The sequence below is a fragment of the Papio anubis genome, chromosome 14 (assembly GCF_008728515.1).
Source record: "Papio anubis isolate 15944 chromosome 14, Panubis1.0, whole genome shotgun sequence".
Lineage (NCBI taxonomy): Eukaryota > Metazoa > Chordata > Mammalia > Primates > Cercopithecidae > Papio > Papio anubis.
The window spans coordinates 17443962-17457276 of record NC_044989.1 but is presented as its reverse complement, the minus strand read 5'-3'; the positions used below and the strand labels follow the sequence as shown (position 1 = coordinate 17457276).

Here is a 13315-nt window from a genome sequence, read left to right as displayed (position 1 = left end):
TACTGCCTAGTCCTTTGACTAGTTTATTCAAAAGATAATATTGTTAGGTACATAGAGTTATTATTAGATCTTCTAAGTCAATTGTTTCTTACCTTATTATGCAGTGTTCCTCACTTCCACAATAATGATTTTTGTTTTAAAGTTTGTTATATTACTTTGGTAAGTACAGTATTTTCCTACTAACTGTTCTTAAGTCTCTTTTATTTTCAAATTCTGTGTAGTATTATTCTACATGTACCTTATAAGCTGAATATTGCTGAGTTTTATTTACTTATCCAATATAATACATCTTTTAATATGTGAATTTAATCTGCTTACATTTTTGGTGATTACTGATATAGCTGCTGGATTCATTCATGCATCTTACTTTGTTTGCTGTCACCAGCTTTTTCTTTGTTCCTTCCACCTTCCTTCTTCCTGTATTCTTTTGGTTTGATAGTTTTACTTTCTTATTTTAATTGTGCTGGTTTGGAAGACAGATTATATTTCTAGCAGGTGTTTGAATGCATACTTTGGGAGTTTTGGCTTATCATCATCATCATCATCATCATGTATTAATCATTACATACTATACAAATATTTATATATATAATTTTTTCTAGTCAGTTTATTAAATTATCCAAATGTTTTAATCAATTCCTGGGCTGACCACTGTTTCTTGTAATTCACATCTTCCCTCTGTGTTCATTTTTTTTCTTGCTGACGTATATCCTTTAACAACACTTTAAAAAAGAAATTATCCTTTTCTTTGAGTCTTGCTGTGTTTGCCCAGGCTGGAGTGCAGTGATGCCATCTCAGCTCACTGTAACCTCTGCCTCCTGGGTTCAAGAGATCTTGTGCCTCAGCATCCCAAGTAGATGGGATTACAGGCATGTGCCACCACGCCCAGCTAATGTTTTGTATTTATAGTAGAGAGGGGTTTTTGCTACGCTGGCCAGAATGGTCTAGAACCCGTGGCCTCAAGTGATCCGCCTGCTTTGGCCTCCCAAAGTGCTGCTGATCCAGGCATAAGCCACCACGCCCAGCCCTTTAACAGCACTTTTAAGGAAGGTTTATGAGTGGTAAACTCTCTTAGTCTTCATATGTTTAAAAACGCTTTTCCTATGAATGATGTTTTAATGATTTCAAGGTTGTAAATTATTTTTACTCGGTACTTTGAAACATCACTCCAGCATCTTCTGGCATCTATTACTGTTATGAAAGATGTTTGCTATCAGATAGTTGATCTTTTTCCTTTGATAGTTCCCAGCAAACTGTTTATTCTGAAAAATTTCAAACCTTTATAAAAGTTGCAGAAATAGTACAATGAATACTCACATGCTATTACTGAGATTCATCAATTGTTAACATTTTATCACACTTGCTTTCTCCATTTGCAAGTTAGTTGCAAACACCTCTCATGGCACATCGCCCCCAAATACTGCAGCCTATGTAGAGTATTTCCCTACACTGCCACAAAAAACTATCACACTCTGGAAGTTTAACACTGATACAATATACAGACCATATTCACATTTCCCCAATTGTCCTAAAAAAAAGGTCCTTTATGACTTAAAAACAATTCAGAATTCAATCAGGATCATTTTTCTCGAATTGTGTTGTCTCTTTATTTTAATCCAGAAAAACTACCTAGATTTTTTGTTTCATTTTTGAAGAGTCCAGCATAATAGCTCCACAGAATAGTTTTCACTTGGATTCATTAGAGTATTTCCTCATGATTAGATACAGATTAAACTTTTTTTTTTGAGACAGGGTCTCACTCTGTCACAGTTTGGAGTGCAGTGGTGTGATCTCAGCTCACTGCAACCTCCACCTCCCAGGCTCAAGCAATCCTCCCAACTCAGCCTTCCAAGTAGCTGGGATCACAGGTGCTCTCCACCATGCCTGGCTACTTTTTTGTATTTTTGGAAGAGATGGGTCTTGAACTCCTGAGCTCAGTCGATCCACCGGCCTCAGCCTCCCAAAATGCTAGGATTACAGGTGCAAGCCACCACGCCCTGCCTAGCTCAAGCTTTTTTGGCAAAAATATTATATAATGTGGTATCTTTCTCAGTTTAACATATTAGAAAGCATATGAAATCAGACTATTGTCCTTTTATTGGAAATTAATCATTTAGTTAAACTGACGTCCACTGGACTCCTCCACTTTTGAAGACATCATTTTTCCTTTGTAATTAATTTGTAGAGTGGTACTTGAGACTGTGACTATCCTTTCTCTCCAGCAATCTTTCATCTAATGGTTTTAACATCCATTGATGATTGTTGCCTGATTAGTTTGGTACTTTTTAAGATACTCCTTTTATCGTTGATGTCTACAATATGCCTTGGGTATTTTATGTATTGTGACTATAATTTGGAGTATAACTTTATCTGTCTTAAATTTTGGAAAACTCTCAGACATCATCTTTTCAAAATTACTTCTCTTTTTTTTTTTTTTTTGGGACGGAGTCTTGCTCTGTTGCCCAGGCTGGAGTGCAGTGGCCGGATCTCAGCCCCCTGGGTTTACACCATTCTCCTGTCTCAGCCTCCCGAGTAGCTGGGACTATAGGCGCCTGCCACCTCGCCCGGCTAGTTTTTTGTTTTTTTGGTAGAGACAGGGTTTCACCGTGTTAGCCAGGATGGTCCCGATCTCCTGACCTCGTGATCCGCCCGTCTCGGCCTCTCAAAGTGCTGGGATTACAGGCTTGAGCCACTGCGCCCGGCCTCAAAATTACTTTTCAACCTTTTCTTTTATTAGCTTCTAGGAATTAATCCAAAACTATTCTTAAGCATTTTTTATGAGAGTCTTTGAAAAGATTTCTCTTCCAAATTACGAATTTTTTTTTGACCAAGTTCAGCCTAGAGTCCCCTTTATTGCTTTTTATTTCATCAACTATTTTTAAGCTAATAGTTCACTTTTTATATCCATCCATTTACATACACTTTTATAATTTTGCCTTCTGTTGCTTACAGACATATGTCTTCATCTTTTTGAGGATTCTAGCATTCTGAAAGGCCAACCACACCCACCCCTTGCATAAAACCTGTCAGACTGTTTTAAAACTTAATCTAAAGTGAATTCATGACTTTTGATTTTTAAAATATTGTATTTCTTTATATGTTAAGCTTTCTTCTTCAATTCTTTTATATTTTATCTGTCTTCACTTCTATCTCTCTAGTCTTTTTGAATGATTTCCAGTAGGCTTTCTGGGTTTCAGGCAGCATTTGGTTAGTTTTTTATTGTCTACCCCAGCCTCTTATCTCCTGATAGGAAGAGAGAAATTCCACTCTACCTACTGGGTTTCAAGAAATAAGCCTGACTCCATCAACATCTTGCACTTTTGGTCCCTGTTTTTTTTTTTTTTTCCTCTCTGAAGTGATTTATCTCCTGGATGATACTGCTGGCTTCTAGATTTAAGGCTCTGCAAAACCAGTTTTAGGTCCCACATTACCTTTACACGTTTGTTCCTTTCCTGGTCCACTGAAACAGTTGTCTTATAAAGGCTGGCTATATCCTTTTATGCTTGTTTCTTTTTATAATCTATTATTACTATGTGTTTGAAGTAGAAAAGTATGATAAAGCATGACTTACTATGTTGTTCTGATTATAAGCTTTTAATATTCCAGGAGGCCTTTCTTCCACCTTTACAAAAACAAGCTTAAAGATATTAGGAATATTTTAATTATAAGATATTCAAGTAAAAACACCATCTTCACCATACGGTTCTTTACATTACCGAATTGGCTGTAGTTGATTAGAGTTTCTGCTACCAAGCTTTCTTTCTATCATGTCGTAACGGGTCAAAAGTACCAGCAATTTCTCACATGCATAGTGATTGGGCCACTCCATTTTTTCAAGAGTAAATCTCTGTAAATATAATAAAAATAAAACAAGATTTTGTTACCTCTTGGAGACAAATAGCACTCCCAGGTGATATTAATAATTTTTCCTTTAGAATTAACATAAGTTAAAGTAGTATCAATGAGAATATTCTAGAAAGAATAAGCCTCCTAAAGAAGAATCATTATTGTACAAAGATTAAGAGTGAAGGCTCTCGGTTTGAACACCAGGATGATATTTCTTAGATGTTGGGTAACTCACTTAACCTCTCTTAGCCTCAGTTTTACCATCTGTAATGTGAAAATATTATAACCCAGTTCACAGATTATAAAGACTGAGATTACATGTAACGCGTTAAACATAACAGCAAATTTTAATGTCTAATAAATGTTGGCTGCCATTATTAATACTTGTAAGTACCCAGCTGTTGCAATTTATTGAACCACTCCATGTCCCTAGCCACTATATTAGGAGTTAATATAATCTCATTTAATCCTCATGGTGACTTCATGAGATAATATTTCTATTTTGAGAATAATACACATCCAGGGTCACACAGTAAATGGAATATGGTCCAAATTTAAATTTAGATCATTAATTTCAGATCTCAATGTTTTTTGTAAATGATACTACCTTCCATAATTATATACTTGATCTTGACATTCTCTTGTTATTAAACCCTCTTCCCCCAAAATATCCTTGGATGCAATAGATCCACGTATGCTAATTAAGGCATCTTCTAAAACAGCATAACTGTACTTTGTCTTATAGTGTGCAAAGTATGGCTACTGTATGGCAAATGAGAGATTAGAAATAAATGCTGAAAAAATATAAGAGCTGCCTGTCTTAAGTTTAAACCTCCTCTCACACCAATCAGAGTGAATACCTGTTCCTATCTTACCAGCATATAACTTCATATGGTAAAGCAAGAATTTATTTTCAGATACCTGAAACAATAACAAATCAGGTCTTTGGTACCTGATAACCTTCACCAATTTATCCTTGTTTAAAAGGAATTCTTGAATAACCTAGCAAGAAAAAAGAAAATAGGAATTGAGACTTAAACTTCTAAGAAAGTTTCTACAATTAATACAGTTGAATTACTGGATATTACCTCATGGAATGGGAATCCCTCACAACTGCAAGCTTTCCTGAAAAAAAAAATTATATATATGTTATTACTATAATCAGACAATTTTAGACTCTGAAATCATCTCAGTCAATCTCCTCCCATTTAATAAGAAATGTGAATTTACAGTATCCCGAACAGTCAAGCTTCTCTTTGAATAACTATTACATTACTATCTCCTAGGTTAGCTAAGTTTTCGAACAGAAATGAAAAAAAGTTTTGTTAAACATATGACTAGTCTAGACAAGTGAGGAAAGATTATGTGGAAATAATTCAACCAAAGGTATGTGTATAGGTCATGCCAGGAAAAATCATGAGTTTTTAAACAAACTTACTTCTTCATATTGTTCTCTACTTCATTGAGTTGCCTATCATGTTCTGTGCGGTGCCAATCACAAGGGCAGCAGTATTCATAGTCATGTGGCTCACAATATTTATCACTTTTACATAATCTGCATCCATTACGTTCATGATCCTTAGGTGAACCTTTATGGAGACCCAAAAAAAGTATATCTTTTGCCTTTTATAATTACTTTCCACATACATTCTTTTTGCCTGTATCTACATTTTCCAAAATTAATATTGCCTAGCACACTACCTAGCATATAGAAAGGTTTCAATACATTTAGGATGAATAGAGTAATAGACACCATAGTAATTCTTGGGCTCAAGTAGATCTTGAACTATTACTATCACATGACACTTTAGAAAAAATTATTCTTCTATTTGAAAGTGTTAATTAGACATTTGAAATTACACATTTACAATAATCAACAACAGAAAACTTTCTGGTTTAAGTAGAAGCTACATGCATAAAAACTAGAATGTAATTATTGGCAAAAAAAGATTATTTACTTAATAGAATAGCTCTAATAGAATAGTTTCTTTAATGAGTGTATTAAAAGAATATAGCAGTTAATTACCTCTGCTAGTGTCTAGCTCTCAGTTACAGTTATTTTTAAACTATCCTTGGAACATGAACAAATGATGACTGTGGCACGGGTGTGGAAATTTAATTCCCTTTAAAAGGAAAGTGTGATTACTTTCAACATTGTCTTGAGAATATGTAAGAGCATATATACTGGATATGACCTAAAATTGTCATTTGTAAGTTATCAAAAAACTATACAATAGCATCTTACTTATAAAAACATTTATTTTCTTCCATGATTTTATCTATAATAATGTTAATAAAATATATTAAGACAATTAGATATAGCAGAATTTCTTTTAAAAGATGAGTTAACATGACATCCTATTCTGTTTTGGGAATGAAAGGCCTTTCTGATCTAGTACGTGTTCTGTGGTACCTTTTTTTTTATTAAACCAAGACTAATGAACAAGATCTAAGCTATTTTCAACAATAGTAAACATTAGAAATTAGTTTTAAGTCACTGTCTTCATACACAATTAAAATGCATTATAGGACAATGAATAATCTTTTAAGTGGATAAATACAAATCACCAATATATTAACAAATGGTTTCAGTTCCATTTTCCCTAAGACTTATTAGTATATATTTTTTTCTTAAAATGGATTTCTATATTGAAAACATAATTTTAAGATCTAATTAATTTGGTATCATAGTTTGAAACTGTACTTATCCTATATTTATCATCTACATCACATTATTGGTTTCAACAAACATTTACTGAGTGACTACTATGTGTATATAACAAAACTGACTCCAAGGAATTCCCAATCTAGTGGAGAAGACAATGTAAAACCCTTCAAAGTATTATTAGCATTGGTATGTAAAAAGTACTATGTGAACAAGAATTAAAACATAGGTATGAGATACTAATAACAATTCCCTATGTCTCCTTACCTGGATGGGAACATACAGAACAATGAGCCAGCTTTTTAGTGACTAGCGGTTGTGGACTAGAGTTACAAGATGTTTCATTCCACCGATTAAACCTTTAATAGAAAGTGGTTTTTAAAAAAAGGAAAAAAAATGAGGTCACAAAACCGATATGTTCTCAAGTATCAGGCTGATCTATTCCCTTTCACCTACCTAATTATTTTCCCTTGGGTGGTTGATAAAGTTGCTGGCCTAGCATGGGAAAACCCTCAGTCACAAGTTTTAAATGTGGCCCCAAGGCCCAAGGACAGCAGAACTGCAAGACAGGAGAGAGAGTATACGTGTGTGTGTATATCTATATATCTGTATCTCTTAAAAAAATATATATATCTCTCTCTCTCTCTCCAATCAGCTTTTTTTTTTTTTTTTTTTTTTTTAAGAATCTTAAGTTAGGCAGCAATATGTGAGTAGACTGATTTGTAAATGTCTCCTTTTGATCTCTGTGTGCCACAGTACAAAACAGAATCATGAACATTTCTCTATCTCAGAAAGAAGGGTAAAGAGTAGTGTAGATTATTAAATAAAACATTAATCTTCTGGGTGAAAACTGTATCAAAAAGCTAAATCATCTAAAATGATTTCTTAATCTCTTGTTCATAGAGCAAAACATTACCTGCTTCATAAAAGATTTTAAGAAAAATGTATATTACTATAAAGATTTCCACTAATTAAAAGTTAATTTCGTTTTTGGCTAAAGTTCCAGGTTACATAAAGCCACAAAGGATATGGTTAGGTATTAATCATAAAACGTATGTGTTCTGAATTATGTTCCTCTACTCACACAAGTTGAAGTTTTTATAAAAAGCTAAATTATCTCTTCAGGTCATTGTGCAGTATCTGGTACTTAAGAGTTACTATTTAGCTTCTGGAATTTCTAACACATTTACTAGAAAGACCAAGTACAAGCCTGTTAAAATTTAGCATTAATTGCTTCCAGATGAAGAATAGCACTTCAAAAATTAAAAGTACCTGGCAGGAAAAGTCAGTATATAAAACAGAATAAAAGATGATTATAAAATAAATGTAATTTTATTATTTTCAAGTGTCAGCAGCGCTTATTCGCTGAAACTGTTTCAATAAGAATGGTTTGGAGTTAGCCAGTTGTTATATTCACTTGCTTTTCCTTCTTTATATTATTTTTTATAATTCCCAAATGATTCCTTAACTCACCCCCATGCCAAAGTATACATTTTCGTGCTTGCTTTGGCACAGTAATAACTGATGTCAATAATGGATTTACTGAAGTCTTAAGATTTATCAACAGTTTTACAGCTAAAAGAGAAGTATCATAGGAAAGAATACAGTGATTCGATGTATTTTTCATGGTCATTCCTTTTTCATTTTTTTTTTTTTTTTTTTTTTTTTGAGACGGAGTCTCGCTCTGTCACCCAGGCTGGACTGCAGTGGCCGGATCTCAGCTCACTGCAAGCTCCGCCTCCCGGGTTCACGCCATTCTCCGGCCTCAGCCTCCCGAGTAGCTGGGACTACAGGCGCCCGCCACCTCGCCCGGCTAGTTTTTTGTATTTCTTAATAGAGACGGGGTTTCACCGTGTTAGCCAGGATGGTCTCGATCTCCTGACCTCGTGATCCGCCCGTCTCGGCCTCCCAAAGTGCTGGGATTACAGGCTTGAGCCACCGCGCCCGGCCCCTTTTTCATTTTTACCTCTTAACATTTCTTTTCAGGCACTTGCCAGCTTGAACCTGCTGGAGGCCAAGACTATTTTAAGTTTCTCAGTGTCCTACTTCCTTTCTTATTGATTCTATACCTATCATCATTAATATTAATTTTTATAAAGCACTGTTTTCATCAGTAAATATAATTCATGTGTTTTTGAGACAGTAAATAGCATAGCTTGTTAACTTCTATATAGTCTGCATCTTGTTCTGAATCCTCAAACTGTAGAGACTAAATCAATTAATGTTATTATTAAATATGTAGCTATAAAGCAAAGGCCAGTCAAGTATGATTTCGATTAATGTTGCTTATTATTAAATATTTACAACATGCCACAGACATTTAATTTATAGAAAGAAAAATACAATATCAAAGTATTAAATACAAAATTATTTTAATGTCATGTTTATCTTTACCTGTTGGTAAAAGGGTTTAAAATAGCTAGTGGCAAAATGCCCATGGTCGTACATAAATGCACTTGATATTGTATTAAATGTGTTTAGTGAGCTAATAAGATTTTTTAAAATGCAGTATAGTGGCTAGGCACCGTGGCTCACGCATGTAATCCTAACACTTTGGGAAACCAAGGCGGGGGATCACTTGAGCCCAGGAGTTCAAGATCAGCCCGGGCAACATAGGGAGACCCTATCTCTACAAAAAAAATTTTAAAAATTAATATATTAACATGTTTAATATAAATAATATATATATTTTAAACGCAGTTTGGTGGCTGGGCGCAGTGGTGCATATCTGTTGTCCCAGTTACTCAGGAGGCTGAAGTGGGAGGATCACTTGACCCCAGCAGGTTGAGACTGGAGTGAGCAGTGATTGCGCCACTGCACTGTAGCCTGGGCAACACAGTGAGACCTTGTCTCCAAAAAAGAAAAAAAAACAAAATGCAGTACGGCTTAGAACATGTATTCTCATCCTTCCTTTGGAAAATTTCAAAATAAATAAAAATAAATTATCTTAAATCAAAATATAGGTCAGTTTAAAAATACAAAACCCTTTTTTGGAAAACAATTGTTTTTTGTACTATTCATTATTAAGTTCAGCAAGAATAAAAGTTCAATGTTGCAAGAGAAAGTAATTATTAGTTACCTCTGAAGTAAACTTTGCCCTTTCAAAATCTGTATAAGTTTTAATGCTTGCTCTTTTCCAACTCCAGGGACTCCCTTTCAGAAAGTGGAAAAAAAATAATTCCAATGTTAATCACTAGGAATGGTTAAAAGTACATTAATTGAATGGAAGAGTCTGCAGCTGAAAGAAAGAATGAGGTAACTCTTAAATAAAGATAGGAAAACATGTGCAAGATACATTGCTATGCATAAAACAAAAACTGCACAATAGTGTATATGATCAGGATTTGTAAAGTAAATGACAATTACACTGATATCTATGTAAATAAAAAATTCAGAGTTATATACCAAACCACTGATGGTGTTTATTTTAGGGAAGGCAGGGTCATAATTTTAGAGGGCTTTCATTTACTATGTTAATTATTTGGATAATATTTTGATTTAACCTATAACCTAACTCTATGTTTGTAATCAGGAAAAAGCAAGTTCATTTCATTACATGAACATTTAATATTCCAAAACCCAGACATAAACAGAGAACAAAGGAATGTTCTAACTCTTGAAATTAAAAACTTAAGAAAATTTAAAGTGTGAATTTCCAATATGCAAAAATGATATGCCTTAATGTATATTCCTATCACAATTTCTGATTTAAACTGAGTCTTCCAGCCCCTATAAGTGTATGACTATGTCCTTATAAGCAGAGCTGTTATTTAACCAGTATGCACTAGGATTGACACACTCATGTTAACTGGTTAGTAAATAGCTACTGCCCAAGCATTCTGAGTGTCTGCCTGCACAGGAATGTCCCATCTAACCTGAACACTTCCCAATCCACCTATACCCAGAATCCAGCTACTAAGAAGAGCGTCTATGGCACAGCAGGGATACCCAGAAGTCTCTTCCATCTCTATTGCCTATGTCTGGCATACACGTTATTAGATATCTTGAATATCACCCTTCTTGTATTAGCATTAGCTTTATCTTTAAGTTTCTGAAGGCAAATCAAGTTAGTACATAGTCTTAAAAATCTTTAAGTAGAACAATGGAAACACATAGCAGTTTTGGTTTTAAAAAACACAAAAAGTCAATATAGCTATGGCTAACACATAATTTGAACACCACTGTAGCTAAAGTTGGTTTCTGTGAGTTCAAGTCAGCAAATTTTTTCTTAAATTAAACATTGGGCTGTTTATAGATTTTAATTATGACATAATTTTATTTAGGAAATAGTCTTCTATTTTAGAAGGAGAATTACAAAAAAATAATGGTTTGTGGTATTTAAAAGTTTCTTTCCTTCTGCTTTCTTTTCCTAACAGTTTAAAAAAAGTTCTTTGATGATATAAATTATAAATTAGGCTTAATAATTTTATTATCCTACTATATTTTCCTTTCTCCTGAGCTTAGATGGAAAAAAAATTACGTCATTCTTCTTTATACTTCTCTTGGGAATAGAGGTAAAATGAGGGATTTGTAAGGCTATAGAAATAATCAGTAGGAACATAATAAGGGAACTACATAGTAAGATCTACAATACCAATCATTTTATATTTTTAAACACTACATTTAAGAAAATGGGATTATTCTCATAATACTTAACTCATCACTCACCTGTTATACCTATTTGTTACAGAGCACTAGATTGTGCATCTTAAGATATAAATAAAATATTTCCATGAACAAAACCCAGCACAACGCTGAGAGGCATGGAAATATGAATGGCTTATCCCAATGATCACATGACTTAGCAACAGTAATAGCATTGAGCATGTGCACAAAGAATACAGAACACTAAAAAATAGAAAAAAGGGGGAAAGAAACTAACAATGGCATAATACAAGAAAAGAATAACTCCTATATTTATTTAAAAAGATAGTCAAACATAAATGTGAATCTCTTAATCTAGAGTAGCAGTTTACTGAGATTCAAGCTGTGGTACTACATTATTCTATTCTTGCTTATAATATTAAGTGTCACAAGTCAGCTTTTTAGTGCCATCTGAAATGCTGATTATTTTAGTCACTGAATAGCTTATTATGCCTGAAATTATATTTTAAATTCAATTTTTAATCATATAGCCATATTATATTCATATTTATACAGCACATAAGGTACGAAAAAGACTTATGAATAGCAAGTAAATATGACAATTTCAGCTTACCTTTGGGAGATAATCACAACCAAGAAGTATTGCTAATCCAACCAGAGCATCTCTGTCCAAACCTAGTTTACTCTTGATAGTTGACATTGTGTAACAGTCAACATGTGGGTCCTAAAGAAAGAACAGATTTAGTTTAATCCTTAAAAAGTACATATTTATACATTAAACAACATTACAAAAATAATTTGTCAGTGTTATCTTTAAATGTTTAATTATTCCAGGCTGGGCACGGTGGTTCATGCCTGTAATCCCAGCACTTTGAGAGGCCAAGGCGGGCAGATCTCTTGAGGTCAGGAGTTTGAGACCAGCCTGGCTAACATGGTGAAACCCCCTCTCTACTAAAAATACAAAAAAGTTAGCCAGGTGTGGTAGCACGTGCCTGCAGTCCCAGTTACTCGGGAGGCTGAGGCACAAGAATTACTTGAACCCGGGAGGAGGAGGTTGCAGTGAGCCGAGATCACAGCACTGCATTTCAGCCTGGGTGATACAGTGAGACTACGTCTCAAAAAAGAAAAAAAGTTTAATTATTCCAAAAAATTTATATAAGAAAACTATCCTGATCAGCAGAATCTTTATAGAATCTGACATTTCAATATATGGAAATAAAGTTGTAGTTTCAAAAATGGCTTAAAAATAACTATGTTAGCCAATTTTTTTCCATTTTATTGCTTTCTGGTGTCTAAAAAATACAGATTTCCATCTTACAAAACACTGTAACATATATATATTATAGAAAGTAAACATTCCCTGTAATTGCACTGCCTAAACTATCATTAATAGCTTGGTACATATTATTCCAAAAAACCATTTTCTTTGACACATATATATGAATATTTATTGTTAATTACATTAAGTAAAAGTAGGATTATATAAAAATACTATTTTGAGACATTTTCCAACATTAATATGTCTGGATATCTTTTATGTCAATAATAGCCTTTACAATGACCGTACTGTATTACATCATATGGACTCTGAAACAGTGTTTCTCAATGGGGGTGCTAATATTAGCATTTTGGGAGGGATAACAGAAATGTCTGGCAGAAGGTCTAGTTTGGTTGGCACCAAGCCACCACATATCTATAGTCTCCTTTGCCCAAGCCTGAACTGTTACAACCAAAATGTCTCCCGGTGGTATCTCTCCAACTGGGAACCAGTAAGTGTGAAGTATTTAACCATGTCCCTATCAATGAACACTTGGGTTGCTTGCCAGATTCTTGTAATTATTAACAATGCTACAGTGAACATCTTTATATCTCTCTCTTTGCATATTTGGAGGTATTTCTGAGGATGAAATACTAAACTGGAAATTCAGGATCAAAGCAACACATTTTCATACGCAATTCATGATGTATTTTTGAAACTGATTTAGAATCAAACCATGTGAAACAAACAAGTCAAGTTCTTATGAGATAAATCTATATTTTGAAGACAATGAACTACATGGCAATGATTTTTAATAATAGTAAACATTTTATTTAGTAATTGCTATGTGCAAGGCATTACAGTAGGCATTTTATATCTAGTATTTAATCAGCCCTTTAAAAAAGTTCGTAAACAAATGCTGAAAAACAGAAAGAAAATAA

The 13315-nt window shown here is 33.8% G+C and overlaps 1 protein-coding gene and 1 long non-coding RNA gene across 8 annotated transcripts in view; one reads left to right on the top strand and one right to left on the bottom strand.

Annotated features, from left to right (window-relative positions):
- GEN1 (GEN1 Holliday junction 5' flap endonuclease) overlaps positions 1-13315 on the bottom strand; it is a 36613-nt gene that overhangs the window by 11260 nt on the left and 12038 nt on the right. For all 7 annotated transcript variants that reach the window (XM_009183730.4, XM_017947303.3, XM_017947302.3 and 4 more), the window contains exons 5-11: positions 11730-11840; positions 9591-9664; positions 6779-6870; positions 5285-5435; positions 4935-4971; positions 4768-4848; positions 3717-3847 (exon numbers count right to left, since the gene is read on the bottom strand). In XM_009183730.4, coding sequence (XP_009181994.1) covers positions 3717-3847; positions 4768-4848; positions 4935-4971; positions 5285-5435; positions 6779-6870; positions 9591-9664; positions 11730-11840 — 677 coding nt within the window. The remainder of the gene's footprint in view (positions 1-3716; positions 3848-4767; positions 4849-4934; positions 4972-5284; positions 5436-6778; positions 6871-9590; positions 9665-11729; positions 11841-13315) is intronic.
- The window catches only part of LOC103876750, a 36432-nt gene that overhangs the window by 23012 nt on the left and 105 nt on the right, over positions 1-13315 (top strand). Inside the window, exon 2 of the long non-coding RNA XR_636115.3 lies at positions 9658-9766. This is a non-coding gene — a long non-coding RNA (uncharacterized LOC103876750). The remainder of the gene's footprint in view (positions 1-9657; positions 9767-13315) is intronic.